At 34.4% G+C, this 19,671-nt stretch overlaps 1 protein-coding gene across 1 annotated transcript in view; it reads right to left on the bottom strand.

Moving 5' to 3' along the window:
• The window catches only part of EPHA5 (EPH receptor A5), a 273,566-nt gene that overhangs the window by 24,544 nt on the left and 229,351 nt on the right, over positions 1-19,671 (bottom strand). Inside the window, exons 11-14 of the mRNA XM_082729161.1 lie at positions 18,682-18,807; positions 14,310-14,495; positions 4,043-4,104; positions 2,418-2,627 (exon numbers count right to left, since the gene is read on the bottom strand). Coding sequence (XP_082585287.1) covers positions 2,418-2,627; positions 4,043-4,104; positions 14,310-14,495; positions 18,682-18,807 — 584 coding nt within the window. The remainder of the gene's footprint in view (positions 1-2,417; positions 2,628-4,042; positions 4,105-14,309; positions 14,496-18,681; positions 18,808-19,671) is intronic.

Genomic DNA, 19,671 nt, shown 5'->3' with positions numbered 1-19,671 from the left:
TGTTACAGACTGTTTTTATTTTCATCTAAGAGGTAGAGCTCTCATTTAATCTAACCATATTAAAAATTGTGGCAATTAGATTGTGGTGAAAACTTAGGACATTATCAAGTCTGGAATTTTTTAATAGTAAAAAAAAACATGGTTTTATATCCTGCAGGCAAACTCAGGAAACCAAACATTTCATTCACAGGCAAAAATATATTTAAGGGGGAAATGCATAGGCTTTGAATATTTTCATATAAAAAAGATTAAGATTAATTCATGCCTTCCCATTTGGCAGAGAGGATATAATTTAACACTAGGAAAAATGGAACTTAAATTGCTCTTTATGAATCAAAGTTTCAAGACCTGGGGAAATAACAGTTTGATGTAATGCTTGAAGTTGTTGCATGAGCTGCAGTTAATTTGAACTATTCAAACTACGTTTAAATTATTTGTCCTTTATATATATGGTAACACCACTTTAAGGAGACTTTCCTGATACATACTTTTGATAATTATACGTTCATAGATAGGATCACATCATTAGGCATGGCCAGGTGTCATTGGGATATCTATAATATGTTCTCACTATTCCTCTTAAAATCATAGTTCGTTGATTGACTTCAAACCTCAGCCGAGGAGTTTTCCTCTGGTCCTCTGACCATCATATCTGACATCACAATTATCTGAAGTTCCCTTATCTTCTCATCTCTCAGTACATGGATTTTCCACAAACTGCTCTCACAGCTCACTTCAGAGGAGTAGGTCTTGCGGGTCTCAGGAACTCTGCCTCCGTACCCCTCTCCCCAGCATGATACACCGACACAGACCTTGACAAATCTATTTTATGCATTTAACCAAGATACCAACCAATCATAGTGGGAATGGACTTTTCTATAACCTCCTTCTTGCTTAGGCTAAGTTTATTAAGTGTAGCTCTAATCCCAAGAGAATTCTTAATTGAGGTTTTATTCAAGGCAAATAATGACAATGATAATTAGGTCTAGAAGAAGAGGGATATTCTACCAATTAATTTATTGATTTATTAAGCTAACGATTAGAGGGCTTTGTTTGCTTAGATAAGTTACTCTTAATTTTCAGTATCGTACAGTCCCTAAACATCCATGAGTCACAAAGCAACCCTGGAAAAAAATGAAAACAAAAACAGCCTTATAATCTATGAAAAGAATTTATTCTTAGGCTATGAGTAGAAGTCATTTTTTAAAAATTGAATTAAATAAGCAAATGTGTAATATATCTATCTTAAGAATGTGAGATGCCAAAAGTGTTCTTCTGTATTGAAAAAAAAGTTAACCAAATCTTATGATGAAAAAGATACAATGAAAAATATTTCTAGCTTCACAAGGAGTTGGAACATTAAGGATATCTAATTTCATGTTTTCTTGACATTGAAAGGATTTAGAATTAAAATAAGGGATTCAAACTCAAAACGTGCAATGCACAGACTGCCCAGAAAATTCTGTTGTACCAATACCCAGCGTTTGCCAGCAGAAAAGAACTGTCGGTACATACCATATTGATTCAGGAAGCAATTACTTTGCTGGAAAAGGATGTTGATTTATGCTAATTATGACAACATGAGTTAGTGACCAATTTTCCATAGATGTGAGCTTAACAGTTAATATAACATGTCAGGGAAGTAATTAGGCATTAAAATACCTCCAGTAAATCAAAACTTTTTGAAGGAATAGTTCTCTTATTTTGTATCATGTGAGTCCTTAAAAGGGAGGTTTAGCTATTTTTATATTTGTTCTATAAATGCAGACATTATAGTGCAGAGAGTTTAGGTTATCCAATAATGTTATACATGTTTATATATTCATATCGTATATATAATATTAATTACTTTTAATGTAGGAGATTCTCTCTCTCTTTTTTTTTAAGATTTTATTTATTTATTTGACAGAGAGAAATCACAAGTAGGTAGAGAGGCAGGCAGAGAGAGAGAGGAGGAAGCAGGCTCCCTGCCGAGCAGAGACCCCGATGCGGGACTCGATCCCAGGACCCTGAGATCATGACCTGAGCCGAAGGAAGCGGCTTAACCACAGAGCCACCCAGGCGCCCCAGGAGATTCTCTCTTTAACTTTCTCTTTTACATTTAAAACTCTGAATAATTTATATATTGTGGTATTCACTCTGAACCTAAAGTTTTTGTTTTCAGTATCTGTAGGAAGAAAAATGAATTATTGTGCCCCAGAAACTGAATACTTTATTGGAGTTTAATATGTAAATTTGCTAATATTCAACAAGTAGAATTGTCAGATTTTTTATCCACCCCCCCCCCCCGGACCATTCCTTTCTCTCTCTGTCTTCCTATGTGAGAGGAATGTTCTTTTTGCTATTTCCTTTAAAAATCTTTAAAAATTAATTGTCTCTCATCTATTGTGTCAGAAATGCATTCTGTTAGATCTTACCCTCGTGGTGTAGGCTGCCTCGGGATCATCTTCTAACACCCTGGAAAGTCCAAAGTCAGACACTTTGCACACAAGGTTACTGTTGATTAAGATGTTTCTGGCAGCAAGGTCTCTATGCACGTAGCCCATGTCAGAGAGGTACTTCATTCCTGCCGCGATGCCTCTCAGCATGCCAACAAGCTGAATCACCGTGAACTGCCCGTCGTTTTTCTATTAAAATGATGTAGAAATATTAATCCAGCAGCAACAATCACTGGGGGGGGGCATTTAAAAGGATCTGCCTTCAAGCCCCAAATTAATACTCTCACCAACCTCATATGCAATTTGTGTCTGAAGGAGAATGGAAAAAATTATGAAATAGATCATTAACTTGGGAACACAGATCAGTCCTCTGCTTGGTCAAAGCCAGCAAGGCTTTGAAAGCCCTTGTCAAAAATTCCAGTTAGTTGCCCTAACTAGCATTGTAATTCCTTTATTCTCAGTCATCAGAGGAGTATGTTCACCCCTCCAACCTAGTGCCTACCTTAGATGAACACTGTGCCTTTTTTGAGGTGCTCTGAGATAAGCTAGCGGGATAAGCACATTGGGAGGAAAAAAAAAAAAAAGAAGTGGCGGGAGGAGATGAAGGAGACTCTTCAGGAGCACGTGGGAGGAAGAGGATGGAGCAAGGACCAGGACGTTAGTGTCTCTCGGCAGCTTGCTGACGTTGTCAGGGGCCCTGGCCTTAGCACAGGCACACAGCATAACGCCCAACTAATGATTATTTTGAAAAGTAGGAATAATATGGCCTGAAGAGACTAGAGAACTTGAAGATATGTATAAGAAATTTGGTAACAGAACCTGGTAGAGACTGGAGACGAGAAGAAAACTTGGCCGGGGGAGTCAACTGCCATCATCACTGCACAGGACCCTGGAATAATCCCCAGAAAGACCATCGTCCCATCACTTCGCCTAATCAATGGTAGCAGTCGCCATATGAAATGTGAAGAAGGGACAGGCTATCGCTTTAATCCGACATGCAAATATGTTACACTGTCTGGCACAAGACTAGGGTAGTAGTAATACAGCGAGGTGCCGACAATAAAATTTAGACACTTGCAGGTAAAAAGAATCTCTTCCTGCAACCCAGAAGATCTGACAGCATTAGTGATACTGTCTGTTAACTACGTGGCCATTCCTCTTGTACGAAGAGTGGTTGGCTCTCAGATGGATTGTGAGTCTATTTGACCCCCTCATCAATACAGATGGTTTGCATGGACCTTAGACAATTTTTTCCTTGATACTAGATACTCTGAGAAATGTACTTGTAAAAAATCTTCTTCTTTTTTTGCCCCTTTCCTTTTCTTTCCTTCTGTCCTTCTTCCTTCCTTTATCACCTCTTCCTTTCATTTTTTGGAAGGCAATTTAACATACATTTAAATAAAGTCGTAGGGACATACGAATTAGATTTGTTTAAGTTTATGGAAAGGGAAATTTACAAACCAAATTTTATTTCTTGAAGCATAACTATTCTGACTCCAGATATTTCTTTTGATTTAAAAACTCTAAAGTGGCTCAAATTCAACTTCAACATCACAGGCAGCATAAAAACAACATTTTGAGTCATAAACGTGTTTCAAACGTACCTTTAAAAATGTATCTAAAGATCCGTTTTCCATGTACTCTGTCACTATCATCACTGGTTTGCCTGGAAAGAAAACAGTGGTATGAACTGCAACTTTTTGATTTTGCATACTTATCTAGGAAAAGTTTACTGGAAGGTTTAATTTTTGTCCAAACTATATATATTCTTTTAAAAAGTGTCCTCTTCGAATAGCAAGTAAATTCATGACATGCTGTTATCTTACTGTAATGGGTGGGGCTAATGAGAAGAAAGTATTGAAGAATAGTAACATTGGCACTTCAGATATCACAATATATCATTTTCAATATTAAAATCAATTTATGTCAAAATGAGTTTGAGGATGCATTTTATTTTAGAGGTAATGGTAAAGCATTGTGAATGTATTTTCTTTTCCACAATTCTGAACAAAAACTCCTGTGCCATTTAACTGCACTACTTAAGAATCCTTGACTATATGTTGTATTTGCCTAACTTTCTTTCTATACTCTTATAACTCTTTTCCTCGTGACTACTTCTCTTTCTCTCCTTTGTCACACACACAATCTCTATCAATCCAAATATTTTCATTCTTCAGAACTCTGTTCTAATTCCTCTTGCTATCTGGAAACTTCTCTTGCAATCATTGTTTTCTCCCCCTTCTATGTCTGGTACAGAAATACAAGCTACAATGTAGCTGGACAGACTCCAGAGTCACACTGCCTGGCTTTGAATTCCAGAACAATCACTTACTATGATGTAATCTTGGGAAAGTCAATTATTAGCTCTGTGCCTCATTTTTCCCATCTGTGAAATAAGGGTGTTAATGGCACCTACCCCGTAGAGGTATGGTGAACATTTGCAAGTCACTTACAGTACAGCCTATCACTTAGAATTTGTTGGTCAACTTTTTTGCTGGATACAAGTTGGCTAAGAAAATAGGTCATATTTTATTCCCTATAAAATTATGGCATCTTTGAATATAATATATCTGTGATACAGAATGAAAAATACAAGACCAAAAACTCTTCTTTATATGAGAAAATATCTAAAACATGACTAGTAGTTTTATTACCCCATATTCCCCTTTTTAAAAAGATTTTATTTATTTATTTGTCAGAGAAAGAAGAAGCCAGTGAGGACAAGCAGGGGGAGCAGCAGGCAGAGGGAGAAGTAGGCTCCCCGCTGAGCAAGGAGCCTGATGCAGGACTCATCCCAGAATCCCAGGATCATGACTTGAACCGAAGGCAGAGGCTTAACTCACTGCGCCACCCAGACATCTCAAACCTCACTATATTTTAGAACTTGTCCCTTTACTATTTAATAAAAGCATGCCACATAAAATTTGTATTAATTTATTTTGAGGTAAGTAAAGAGATCTTGTGTCAGAAAAATCTATCTCATAGATCTATTAATAAACTTTATGTATTTGGAGGGAAAACAGTGCTCGTACATTCAGGAAATGCATTATAATTAACATAATGAAATTCTCCAGATGGACATCTGTATTTTTCCTAAGTGAATATTTCAAGTCAGAGAGTTAGAACCTGCATATTTATTCATACAACACTATCTAAAAGTGCAAATAAAGCTATAGGAAGTTAGACAATTACATATGAAGAAGAAATAACTAGGAAGAAAAAATATTTTTCATTTCAACGTCAAGATCACTAAAAACTTACTATTTCAAATAAAAACATAGGACTATCTAATTTCTTACTCAGATAATTATTTTTTTTAAATACTTCAGAAGGAATATTCTTTTAATGGAATATGATAAGTATATTATAAAGCCACAGACACATTTCTCTTTTGCTTTATAATGTTTATAAAAGTAATTTAAAAATTTGTCTGAAATAATTCATTAGGCATATGTTTGAAGATGCCTACATTCGGTGAAACACTACACGTGCAGAGAATGAGCACTAGAGGTGGGGATGTCATTTGAGCTGAACCTTGAAGGCTTCGGGGGTCACTCATGTCATAGAAGGAGGCAGATCCTCCAGCAAGAAGAGGTAGCATGTGCCAAGGCATCTGGTCATGAAAGAACCCATCAAGTTCAACTATGGCTAGAACCTTGGATTTTCACCCAGAAGTGATAGGAGATGAGTTGGGAAATGCTTTTTTAAGAAACCAACCGGCCCACAGTAGTAAAATAAATAACTAACTAAATAAATACAAATCATAATGTATTTATAAATAATGCCTGTCACAGCACAACAGAAGAAAAGATTGTAATTTTTTTCATTACTAAATTACAATATAAGATCACAAATGGAGAAATGCTTCTAATGTAACTTTAATGACACTGCCACATCCATTTTATTTCAGACAAATTTTAAAATAGACAAAGTTCCGCTTAGACCCTTTTGGTCCCATTGTCACATCCAAGAGCCCCTTTCAGATTTTCATTAATGTTGAAGCCCATTTTCTTTTCGAAGTCCACAACTAATGTACCACCCCAAGGGTGAAAGCCAGAATTTCTGACACCTGCTGTGGCACACGCTTCTATGTATTCTAAGTTACGCCAGACATAACGCGGGAGTATCCCAGAACGGCCTGCTGGAGTAGACATAACCCCTTCATTTGCCTGATTTCAGGAACTCAGAAGTAATGGGGAGGAAGCTGAGTTGGGAAATCCTGGCAGCAGCTTTTTACCAAACACTAACGAAGTATTTCAATAAATATACAGCTAATAGAGCCAAAGAGTTTGTACTGGCTAAACATTAGCACTGACCCAACTAGAAGGAGGCCTACATTTTCTGGAATCTGCCTGGGTAGCTCTTTTATTCTGACTTTGACCCCTGCTTACATAAGTCCATTGGGGAAATTGTCACAGTATAAATGCAATGGAAAGAACTGATTTCCAGCAGATATCCAGAGACGATAGAGTTAGCTTCCCCTCAACGGCGCCCCTTAATTTGTAGTGTATGGTAGACGTCTTGTCCATCAAACCAAAAGCTGATCTGTGGCTGTCATTACTCACTCTGCCTCAAGTCCTTTATGACTGCAGCAACTTCCCTATAGCTCTACTCACAAAAGTTTCCATTTTCTCCTATTCTCTTTTTCTAGAATTTCTTCATTTTATCTACCTTTAATTTTTTGGACTCCTTTTTTTTTTTTAAATTTTTTTCTTTTTACCATTATGGGTCCATGGTACATATTTAGTACTGCTCACCCAAGGTCTATTGAGCAGAAATTGGAAAGAATTCCCGCGTAAAAATATTTTTTTTCTTTGATGAGTTTGTTTCTTAAAAATACAAATTTTCATAGCGTGCTTTTATTAAGTAGTAAAGGGACCTTTTTAAAATATAGTGAGGTTAGTGTGGATTGATAAAACTAACAGTCATGTTTTAAATTTACTGAGCTTAGGAGAAAAAAATGTATACTCTGAAGTGAATGAACTGATCAGAAGATTTATTGACATTGAATAATATACATTTGGATAGAAAAAAAATAAGTGATTACTTTTTAGGGAAATGGGCACCTGACATTTGTTCTATAAGATTTCTTAGATTTCATCATCTAGTTTTAAAAGTCAGATTAATTATTTATGACAGTGTAGGTTGTAATGTCAATAACAAAAAATATTTGAGAAGTGTGATAGGGGACTAAAACACTTCTCACATTTTAGAAAATGGGAGAAAAGCAATTAAAATGAATATTTGCAAACAAGCACGATCTTCTTTTGTTGACAAGAATAAGACACTTTAGGACCCATTCGATTATTTTTCATGCTTGAGTCATTTTAATGCTAATTATATTTAGTTTGGCTTATGTTTTGTCTCAGTTCATGCTAGCCTGCAAGAATGACATAGCAATAATTAATGTGGCTTACTCTAACCCTCGTAAATTCAATAAAACCATATAAATCATTTTCCATTATCCAGCTCAAAGTACAGACAAAAAATAGATTTGCCAATAATTTTGAAAGCATATTATCAAAAATCTATATAAAACAAGCTCATAAAGCATGTCAAAACATGATTCTAATCACAGAGTAGAGTTTTTATATTACTTTATATTATTTACCAAAGACCTAGCCCAGGCAGAGTCTAAGTAGAAATAGAAACATATTTATAGAATTCACCACCCTTTTATTTTAATCATTCAGTATTAGTGATCATAAAAGAGCTACAATTTGCTGATTTATTGGATTTTCACTCTTCACAAGGCACAATGTTATTTTTAATTTTATTAAATTCCATAATAGTGACATTACAGAAGACATTTTTCAGAAACAGAAAAGTCAGGCTTAAAAAGATTCAATATATGATGGGTTGATGAGTGCAAATGTATAAGAAACAAAGCTGGGAATCAAATTTATGTCCATCTGACTATAAGAGCTATTTTCCTTTCTTCCACACTATAATACCTATAATTTCAAAATACTTATTTTAAAGTTTAAATTTTATTTTATTTATTTTATTTTATTTAAATTTTATTTTAAAACCTCACAATTATTTACTCCTTTCTGTTAATACAAACTTGGTCATCATGATCATGGTGCCACAAACTATCCAACCATTAATGGCAGATCCGGTAGGAAGTCAGCTTCTCTCAGTAAATAATACAACCTCACAAATAACCTTACATATGACTATTACTTATATATGTTCTGATTCTTCTGAAGTTTTCACACTTGAAAATGTAAGAAGAAAGATACATATGAGGGTATTTTACTACAATAGAAAAACTGAGTTTGTTTCCTTACTCCACGACTGTTTTGGTGCTAGCATCCATCACAAATCCAAGAGGAGAGAGAATATGCCGCCCTTGGCAAAGCAGTCCTTTTCCATAAGATAGCTCAAAGTTAGGTGAAACAAACTTCGGGGAATGTGGCTCTAGCCCTTGTTTTCCATAGCATTGCCCCAGCAGCCTGGAGAGCTGTCATCTATTGGGAGCATATTAGAAATGCATATCCCAGGACTCGATCTGATCTAATGAAACACATTCTACATTTTACAATATCCTCAGGGGCACGGACAGTTTTGAGAAACAGTAATCTAGGCCACATCACAGAAGTTGCAGCTAAATCTGGGCTTATTTTATTTGCATTGATTCCAGATGCTTTTCTGAAACCATTAGCTTATCAATAAACACTTGATACCACTTAAGCCTCCATTCAGGGAGCATTTGATTTAGAAGCATCATAATTCACTGGAGAATAATTGTCACTGGGTTTCTCTTAGAAATATTTTACAAGACTTGTAAATAATTAAAAGTAAGCCTGTGCTTATACTTACATATCTACAGTTTTATTTCACTCAGTCATTCTGGTTTGGGTTAGATTCCATTTAGTACACTAACACTTGCAGCTGTTTGAAATTACTTTTATTTTGACCCCAAGGGAAACTTGAGAAAACTCAAATATCATGGTTCAATTATTAATGGTTAATGGTCAATGAGAAAATGGAATCTTGTGCTTAGGACAGGAATAGATTATGCTTATTAAGGGGATAAGAAGGGGAGGACAAAGTATGGGGCAATTAGAAGAGTATTCATATGTTAATTCCATTATGGTCTTTAGTGTTGGTTAACATTGCAGAGAAAAATCATTTATAACATTCTGTAATTTTAATTTTGGGGAAGATGATAAAGTAAAAAGTTGATATACCTTACCTGAAACAGGAGCATGAAAACACCACGTTTCTAAATAGAAACTCGAAACTTTCCCTAATATCTTCTTTTATTCCAGATGGTTTACACTGATAAGCTTTTTCAGTAGATGCTCATTTCTCAAATTAGGAATTAATTTGAGTTGTTCTGACATTACTGAAGGTAGATGATTACTTATGGAACGGAAATTATGAACTTTTCAGAGGAGATGGGGTATCTGAGAATTAAGAAATCTGATCGTTTTCTTTTATTAATAATGAAAATAACTTTAAAAATACAATGATTAATTTACTAATAGTCAATCTATGAGACAATAAATTTTGTTTGTATAGTTCTATTTTATTTTTTTGATGAGCAAGAATTAGATTTTATCAGGAAGAATACTTATAAATAGCTAATAATTATTTTACACATATTTCTTAAACTTCATTCTATGCCTTAACAAAGAAAAAATAGGCACTGAATCAATGAGCTGGCTTTTATTTCTACTTCATCTTTTAATTTTTTTCCATTGCAGTTTATCACTGGTTCATAGAATTTATTTCCTTATGCGAAATGCACATTGTAAAATTCAAGTATACTTACACTTTAAAACATTTACATTTTTACATCTCAGGACTAAAGGTAAATCAGTCACTATATTCTTATAGGCCTCTCAAATGTAAGTTGTCCAAACGAAACTACTGATTACCAACCACAGTCTTAATTCTACTAGACTTTTCCCTATAAATGGCAATTCCTTTCTTTGAAGAACTAATGACTAATAATTAATAATTATTGACTCTTCTCTTTTTCTCACACTCCATATCTAAATCACAAGAAGCCTTTCTGTGATTGTCTTCAAAATATCGAAAGAATCCAACTACTCCTCACCATGCTAGATCAGCACCCTCTTCTAGTCCATAATGATGTATGAATGTCAGTAGCCTCCTCATGGTCTCCCTGCTTAAACATAGGCTCTTACTATCTATACTTAACACGGCAGCCAGACTGATCTTGTTAACACAGATATCAGATTCCATCACATCTTGGTTCTAAAGGCTGCAAAGCTAAGACTAAGAGATGGTGTTTATAGGGACCAAATATTGTGCACCATCTCTCCTCCTACTACATCACCGAGTTAAGTTCCTTCCAGACTCCTCTCCATTATTCCATTGAAGCAACACTGCATCTTCAAGTTAACTTCTTTCCAGACTCCTCTCCTTCATACCACTGAAGCAACAATGGCCTTGATATTTCTTGAACATCCCATGTAAGTTGCATTTAAGGCTTGCTGGTGCTTATTTCTACAACATTCTGTCCCCAGATATTTGTCAGACCCACACCTTCACTTTATTCAAGCCTTACTAGAGAGGCCTTTAACTAAATAAAATAGAAATTTCCAATCCTCAACCAAAGCAACCTCTTGTTTCCTCACCTAGCTTTATTTTCTTATTTAATATATTATAAATACATTTATTCATTTAGTTTCTGTCTCCCCACCCAAAGTAAACTTCATAGAGGCAGGAACTCAGTCTGTTTAATCTCTGATGTATCCTGATTAATAGCTATGGACATATATTAGGTGGTCAGTTAATATCTTTGAATAAATCAATGTTTGTCAAGTATATACTGAATGATGAAATATGAGGTTGGTAATGTACACTCTTTAAGAGCTTGGGTTTGGAAGTTATGTGAAAGTTTTAAAATGTGGCATTATTCTATGCTAGTTTTATGATACTAAATAAGGTATTTAACCTCTTTAAAGTTGATTTTTCCCATCTGTAAAATGAGAACAAATACTAGTGTCTAAACAATAGATTATTGTGCAGATTAAAGGAGATAATAAAGAGAATTAAGCTTAGTAAATTCTTAAAGTAATGTTAATGATTAGTAGTAGTAGTAAATGTTATATAAAAGATCTTTTGAAAAGATTCTCAAGCTATTTCCTTCATATGAATTTTTTTTCAAAACAACCTTAGTTTTATAGGATAAGATTTTCAAAATAAAATAAAACTATATATCTTGCTAGTTTTAAATGTTTATATAAATGCATCTAGTCATTCCACTTAGTTAATACCATTTATGTCTTTTTTTTTTTTTTAATCACCTAATGTGTTTGGCCCTGTGATAGAGGCTAGGGAGGCTATAAACATGTATCAATTTCAAGTAGCTCATTTTGTAGTAAGGATGATAAAATGTGTGGAGGGATATGATATCACTATACATACAACTATGAAGTGCTTGAGTATACAAGATCGAGTGTGTCAGGTTGTTCCTAGCAGAGAATTTACTCATTCAACAGATATATGAAATGCTACACATGCTGAGCACTGATACAGGAACACGCAGGTGAACAAGACAACAAAAACCTGGGCCCTTTGAGGCTTAAATTCTAATGTAGAACCAGGAAGCTTTCCTTTACTGAGCCATTCAACATTATCTAGTGGTTCTTGTATGCAAGGCAGGCACTGAGAATAGAAAGAAAAAATGAAGATAAATGACAATGATCTCATGGATAAAGCCAGATCTGAATTAATACTGAAGGTCAAGTAGAACCAAGGAAAGTGGAGAGGACAGTTTATGGCTGAACGAAGTATTTCAAAGAGGTAGAACAAGGACTCGATAAGTTTTTCTGGAAAAGAAATAGTGAAATATGGGGTTATGGCCAAAATTACATGGGGTTAAGCATCAAAGTATATATACTTTGCTTCATTTTTTGCTTGTTTGGTGATGAATCATCAGAGGAAAGCAGTGATTTAGTAAAATCTACCTTGGGGCAGTATGTATGGAATGGGCTAAGATAAGACAAAAGTGGGAAGGCTAGTTTGAGGATTGTTGAAATATCCCTGGAAAATATTTAGTAAGAGCCTGTAAGATGGAAGTGACTTTAAAAGATAGAATGAAATACTATATTTGAAAAGTAATTGCAAACTTACCTAATAAGTCAGAATTGTCTTTTTAAAAAATCAGTTGTCATTGAATGTGCTATCTCCTCAGACATAGAAATAGAAACAAATAAGGAGAGATTTCTCTAATGTTTCTCTAATATTTTGCTTAAAAGTATTAATTTTAGAGAAGACTATATTTATTTGTACATGATCCTAGATTAAGAAATATAACTATGAATCATTTTAGGACTCAATAGAAGTATTTCTTTAGTCAACTTTGACAATAATTTCTACAAGTGGGGAAAGATAAATCTTAAAGAACTAAAGATGCTGCAATAGGAAAATTATTTCTCCTATTTTTCCTTTAATTTTGAATCTCTTCAAATCATAGAAGTTGGCACTGTATATATTACATTAAAGCATCGAGTGAGCCAATTAAGCCAGGACCTGTGGGGTTTTTATATCATTTCTCATGAAGTCTCTCAGGAATATATAAATATTTCTGATATGCCCTCTTTAACAACACATCACAGAAGGAATTTGAATTTGGGCTCATGTTTCTGGCACGTAGAGCAGTGGTACAAGAAAGATGAAGTTTCATGATGGCCCCACCCAGAGGTGTGCGACTTCAGACTCCCTACCTCAGCTACAATCAGAAAAATCATGAGATTTAGTTGCACTTATGTCTCATTATCTGTGTGCTGCAGGTTGAGAATAATTGCTGAATAAATTAGCATCAGATCAGAGAGCATGAAATTAAGGACACAAATAAAGTGAGTTGCAACATGGTAAATTAAAAACAAGCTGAAGACTTCCTAGGCTGAACATCAAGAGGTACATTTATTAAGGGAGAATGCAGTTTGAGCTCACATAGAACAAAAAATAGGACAGAAATATTTTAAATATTTTCATTTTGCTTTACGTATATGTGTAGTTTCATGGCAGCAACAGCAAACAGAATATTTGATTAGGAAATAGACATTTCTAATCTGTATTCCCAGCTCCAGTACTGTTTTTTAGACTAAAATTTATAAAATTTAGATATGCTCATGTGTTCATAAAGATTTCAAGTACGTATAAAATATATGACAAATTTAGTTGACTTAATATGAGAAATTTAGTTGTCTTAGTTTGTCTCAGTCAGGACCTATTCACAGTAAACAAGTTTTATAACAAATCAGGGGTCTATAAAAGGAAGTGAATATTAATTATAATAATTTTGGGGTGTTGCCCACTAGTATCTGATGCATTCACTTAGATTAAAATAAATATTTATTCACTACTCTAATTAGCAGCAGATCTATTCACACACACACACATACACACAAATATATTTTAATTTAATTTGTTCAACAATGTTACAAGTTAGGTATGATGTCCCTCTTTTTTTGGTGATATTGGGGCTCAAAATATTTAACTGATGATGGACTGGTTTAGCTTTAGGTATAATAGACTTACATAAATATTTAAGACACTGTCTGTATTTTCCCAGGAGCAGACTTTTTTTTACTTCTTTTTTTTTTTTTTTTTTTGGTAGCAAAAGAGACATATATGCAAAAGAGACAAAATTAAATGAAATATTTGAATAAGAGTTTTGGGCAAATGGAAGGTCATTACAGATAACTGCAAAGATCAGCTTGGACAAGAATCTATTAAAATACAGGAAAATTATTATTAATATTAGAGACATTTTGAATAACATTGCTGTGGCTAATTTTCTTTTTATCCTGAAATTAATAATAACCTAATAGAAGACACCCAGATATTCATGATACACACACACATAATTTCTACTATACTCACTTTTAGTCACAACACCTTCTAAGTGAATGATATTAGGATGATCAAACTGCCCCATGATACTTGCTTCACCCAGGAAATCTCGGCGTTGCTTTTCTGTGTAGCCTACTTTCAGGGTTTTGATTGCCACAGGTAGTTCTCTTTTTCCTGGAAGTTTCAAACGTCCACTACAAACTTCACCAAATTCACCTTGTCATAAAGATGGAAAAACACAAAATTATTTCAAAATTTTACCCTAATAATAATAAGAATATTAATGTTTAGACAAAACAGTATTAAAGGGGAGTCCAAATTTCATTATCAGTGGTAAGAGAATAAGTGGTGCTTTGGGAAAAATCGTCTACTGGTGATCATAAAACACTGGGGGTTATTAGCTTCATCCATCTCACTTACAAAAACCTTAATGAAAACATTAGAAAGAAATTGAAATTAACTGACTGAAAATCACTTCCCTCCTCCTTCTCTTTCTACGGTAGCAGTGCCTTAATTAAGAACAGGAAAAGAAGAAAGTTTATGGAAGGACAAAAAGGAAATAATTTTTAAGGAGGAGATGATTCATAAACAGAGTAACCGAGTGCTTAAACTATGTAAATAATTTCGGGTACTACAAATTATATATAGAATATAAAAATAGTAGATAATAAAATCCTATGTTTGAATATACATATTTATGCTGTTTTTTTTAATAAAACAAACATTTGCTGGTTTAAAGATTTTATTTATTTATTTGTCAGAGAGAGAGATGGAGAGAGCACAAGCAGGGGGAGTGGCAGGCAGAGGGAGAAGCAGGCTCCCTGCTGAGAAAGGAGCCCAATGCAGGATTTGGTCCCAGAATTCTGGGATCATTACCTGAGCCAAAGGCAGATGCTTAACCAACTCAGCCACCCAGGAGTCTCACATTCTCAGGTTAAAATATGAACTCCACAGAAGGAAACATTAAAATATGACAAATAACATACCACTTTGAAAGTAAGTCAGTTATAAAAGATTTAAAAACATTCTTTGTTACATCGGGACATTAAAAAAAAAAAAAAGATCAGGACATTGACATGGTATATTCTAAAATATAAACACAAATTAAAAGAAAAGAGAAAGGACCCCAAAAGATAAAATCATGAATGATAGAAAAAAGATCACAACCAACACCACGGAAATACAAACAATAATAAGAGAATATTATGAAAAATTATATGACAACAAACTGGGCAATCTAGAAGAAATGGACAATTTCTTAGAAACTTACAAACTACCAAAACTGAGAAAGGAAGAAATAGAAAATTGGAACAGACCCATAACCAGAAAAGAAACTGAATCAGTAATCAAAAATCTCCCAACAAACAAAAGTCCTAGACCACATGCCTTCTCCAGGGAATTCTTCCAAACATTTTAAGAAGAGCTAATGCCAAAAAAAAAAAAAAAAAAAAAAAAAAAAAAAAATTAAATTAAATAAAAAGAAGAGCTAATGTCTATTCTGCTCAAACAGTTCCAAAAACAAAAATGGGAAGAAAGTGAAAAAAGAAAAGAAAAAAAAAAGAAAGAGAGAGAAGAAAAAGAAAAAGAAAAAAAAAAGAAATGGAAGGAAAACTTCCAAACTCATTCTATAAAGTTAACATTATTTTGATCCCCAAACAAGACAAAGACCCACTAAAAAGGGGAATTAGAAGTCACTATCTCTGATAAACATGGATGCAAAAATTCTCAATAAAATACTAGCAAATCAGATTCAACAGTACATTAAAAGAATTATTCACCACAATCAAGTGTGGTTTATTCCTGGGCTGTAGGGGCGGTTCAATATTCACAAGTCAATCAACATGGTACAATACATTAATAAAAGAGAAGATAAGAACCATATGATCCTGTCAATAGATGCAGAAAAAGCATTTGACAAAATACAGCATCCTTTCCTGATACAAACTCTCAACAAAGTAGGGTTAGATGGAACAAACTTCAGCATCATAAGGCCATATATGAAAGACCCACAGCTAATATCATCCTCAGGGGGAAAACTGAGAGCTTTTCTCCTATTGTGAGGAACAAGACAAGGATGTCCACTCTCACCATTACTTTAACACAGTACTGGAAGTCTTAGCCTCAGCAATCAGGCAACAAAAAGGAAGGCAAGGAAGAAGTCAAACTTTCATTATTTGCAGGTGAAATGACACTCTGTGTAGACAACCTGAAAGACTCCACCAAAAAATTGCTAGAACTCATACATGAAATAAGCAAATTTGCAGGATTTAAAATCAACATACAAAAATCCATTGCATATCTATACACCAATAACAAAGCAGCAGAAAAAGAAATCAAAGAATCAATCCTATTTGCAACTTCACCAAAAATAATAGGATACCTAGGAATAAATCTAACTAAAGAAGTAAAAGATCTGTATTCTAATAACTATAGAACACTTGTGAAAGAAATTGAAGAGGATACAAAGAAATCGAAAAGCATTCCATATTCATGGACTGGAAGAACAAATATTGTTAAAATGTCTATAATACCCAAAGCAATCTATAGACTTATTGCAATCCTTATCACAATATCAAAACCATTTTTCAAAGAACTAGAACCAATAATCCTAAAATTTGTATGGAACCACAGAAAACTTTGAATAGACAAAGCATTCTGAAAAAGAAAAACAAAACTTGAAGCACCATAATTTCAGACTTCAAACTACATTACAATGTTATAGTGATCAAGACAGTATGGTACTGGCACAAAAATTGACACATACATCAATGGAACAGAATAGAAAACCCAGAAATGGACCCACAACTCAATGGTCAACTAATCTTTGACAAAGCAGGAAAGAATGTTAAATGGAAAAAAGACAGCCTCTTCAGCAAATGGTGATGGGAACATAAGACAGCCACATTCAGAAGAATGAAACTGGACCACTTTCTGACACCATACATAAAAATAAATTCAAAATGGATAAAAGACCCTAATGTGAAACAGGAAACCATCAAAGTGCTAGAGGAAAACACAGGCAGAAACCTCTTTGACTTTGCAGTAGGAACTTCTTACTGGACACATCATCACAGGCAAGGGAAACATAAGCCAAAATGAACTATTGTGACCTCATCAAGTTAAAAACCTTCTGCACAGCAAAGGAAACAATCAACAAGACTGAAAGGCATCCTATGGAATGGGAGAAGATATTTACAATGATATAGCTGATAAAGTGTTAGTATCCAAAATCTACAAAGAACTTATCAAACTTAACACCCGACAAACAAATAACCCAGTCAAAAACTAGACATGAATAGGTACTTTCCCAAAGAAGACATCCAGATGGCTAATGGACACATGAAAAGATGCTCAACATTACTCATAATCAGGAAAATACAAATCAAAACCACAATGAGATACCACCACACACCTCTCTGGATGGCTAAAATTAACAACACAAGAAATAACAGGAGTTGGTAAGGATGCCAAGAAAGGGGAACTGTCTTTCACTGTTGGTGGGAATGCAAACTGGCGCAGCCATTCTGGAGAACAGTGGAGGTTCCTGAAAATGTTAAAAATAGAACTATCCTACAGTCTAGCAATTTCCCTACTAGGTATTTACCCAAAGGATAAAAAAATACAGTTTCAAACAGATTCAAAATTATATATGCCTTCTGATGTTTATAGCAGCATTATCAACAATAGCCAAACTATGGAGAAAGCCCAAATGTCCACTGACTGATGAATGAATATATTATATACAATGGAATATAACTCAGCCATCAAAAAAAAAGTGAAATCTTGTCATTTGCAATGACATGGATGGAGCTAGAATGCATTATGCTACATAAAATAGGTCAGTCAGAGAAAGAAAAATGCTGTGTGATTTCACTTACATGTGGAATTCAAGAAAGAAAACAGATGAACATATGGGAAGGGGGAAAAGGATAAAAGGAGGGACAGAACCCATAAGAGACTCTTTTTTAAAAAAGACTTTATTTATTTCAGAGAGAAAGAGACAGAGAGAGTGAAAGAAAGAACACAGCTGGGGTGAGAGGCAGAGGGAGAAACAGACTCCCTGGGAGTCCAATGCAGGGCTCAATCCTGGAACTCCAGGATCATGACCTGAGCTAAAGGCAGACACTTAACCAACTAAGCCCCCCAGATGTCCTGCCATAAGAGACTCTTAAGGATAGAGAACAAAGTGAAGATTGATGGAGAGAAGTGGTGGAGGGTGAGCCAGATGGGTGATGGGCACTAAGGAGGGCACTTGTTAGGATGAGCACTGGGAATTGTATATAAGTGATGGATCACTGAATTCTACCCCAGAAACAAATATTGCATTGTATATTAACTACCCAAATTTTATATGAAAAATAGAATAAATAAATAAAAGTATGAGTTAAACACACTATTGTACCTGCTCCAATAACTCTTTGAATGGTGATGCATGAAGCTTCTATCTCCTTGGCAAATTCATGGACAGCTTGATTGGGATCCTCATAGGTGTGTGGATCAATATAAGTTCTTACTCCTGGCAGCTTAACTGGAAAAATAAATGTGCATTAAAATATAACTGTTCATAAGGATGAATGAAATCAGACATTATTAATCCCTAATCCCTTAAATCCCTAATTCCTAGAAATGCCCAACTGTAAGGACAGCCCTCACCCGCCTCAGTTATAGGAGTCATTTGTATAGCTATATCATTATTATAACTGTAGAAATCTGGATTGCTGCTATGTACAAGAAGTTCACATATGACAACATATATGAATAGATATTATCTTTCAACAATAATGTTCATAGAGTCAGTCTCGTAGGCAAACTAAGGTAAGTTTGTTTCCTACACTGGATAATGAAATATGAGTGGCTGTTTTGTTACTCTGTTTCACTGAAAATGCTACCATAGATAAATTTTGATTTTACAAAAAAAATTTTAAATAATTTTTCTGGTGCTTTGGTCCAGTAAGACTAACACAGAAGTCAAAAGAAAAAGGGAAGTTCTATCTCTCACTCTACCCCTGTTACTTCATGGCTTTAACTAAGACTCTATGATTCTATGAGCCTCACACATCACATTTAATGGCTACCAATTTCACAAGTTGCTTTTTTTTTTTCTTTTTAAAGGATAGATAGAATTAAATAGGATAGGACCTATGAAAACAGATTCAATGCTTTGCAGCATGAATTATGGCTTCAATGATTTTGACTTTTATGGTCATAGCAGAGTGACAAAAACAAAAGAAATTATTTTTATTTACTTGTCAAATCAACTAATGCCATACCATTTCATGAAAAATGCACATTTTATTTATTTTTTAATGTTATTTATTTGACAGAGACACAGCAAGAGAGGGAACATAAGCAGGGCAAGTGGGAGAGGCAGAAGCAGGCTTCCAGATGAGCA

This window comes from Mustela nivalis (genome assembly GCF_964662115.1).
Source record: "Mustela nivalis genome assembly, chromosome: 4".
NCBI lineage: Eukaryota > Metazoa > Chordata > Mammalia > Carnivora > Mustelidae > Mustela > Mustela nivalis.
The sequence above is the reverse complement of the archived record's forward strand: the minus strand, read 5'-3'. Positions and strand labels throughout refer to the sequence as shown.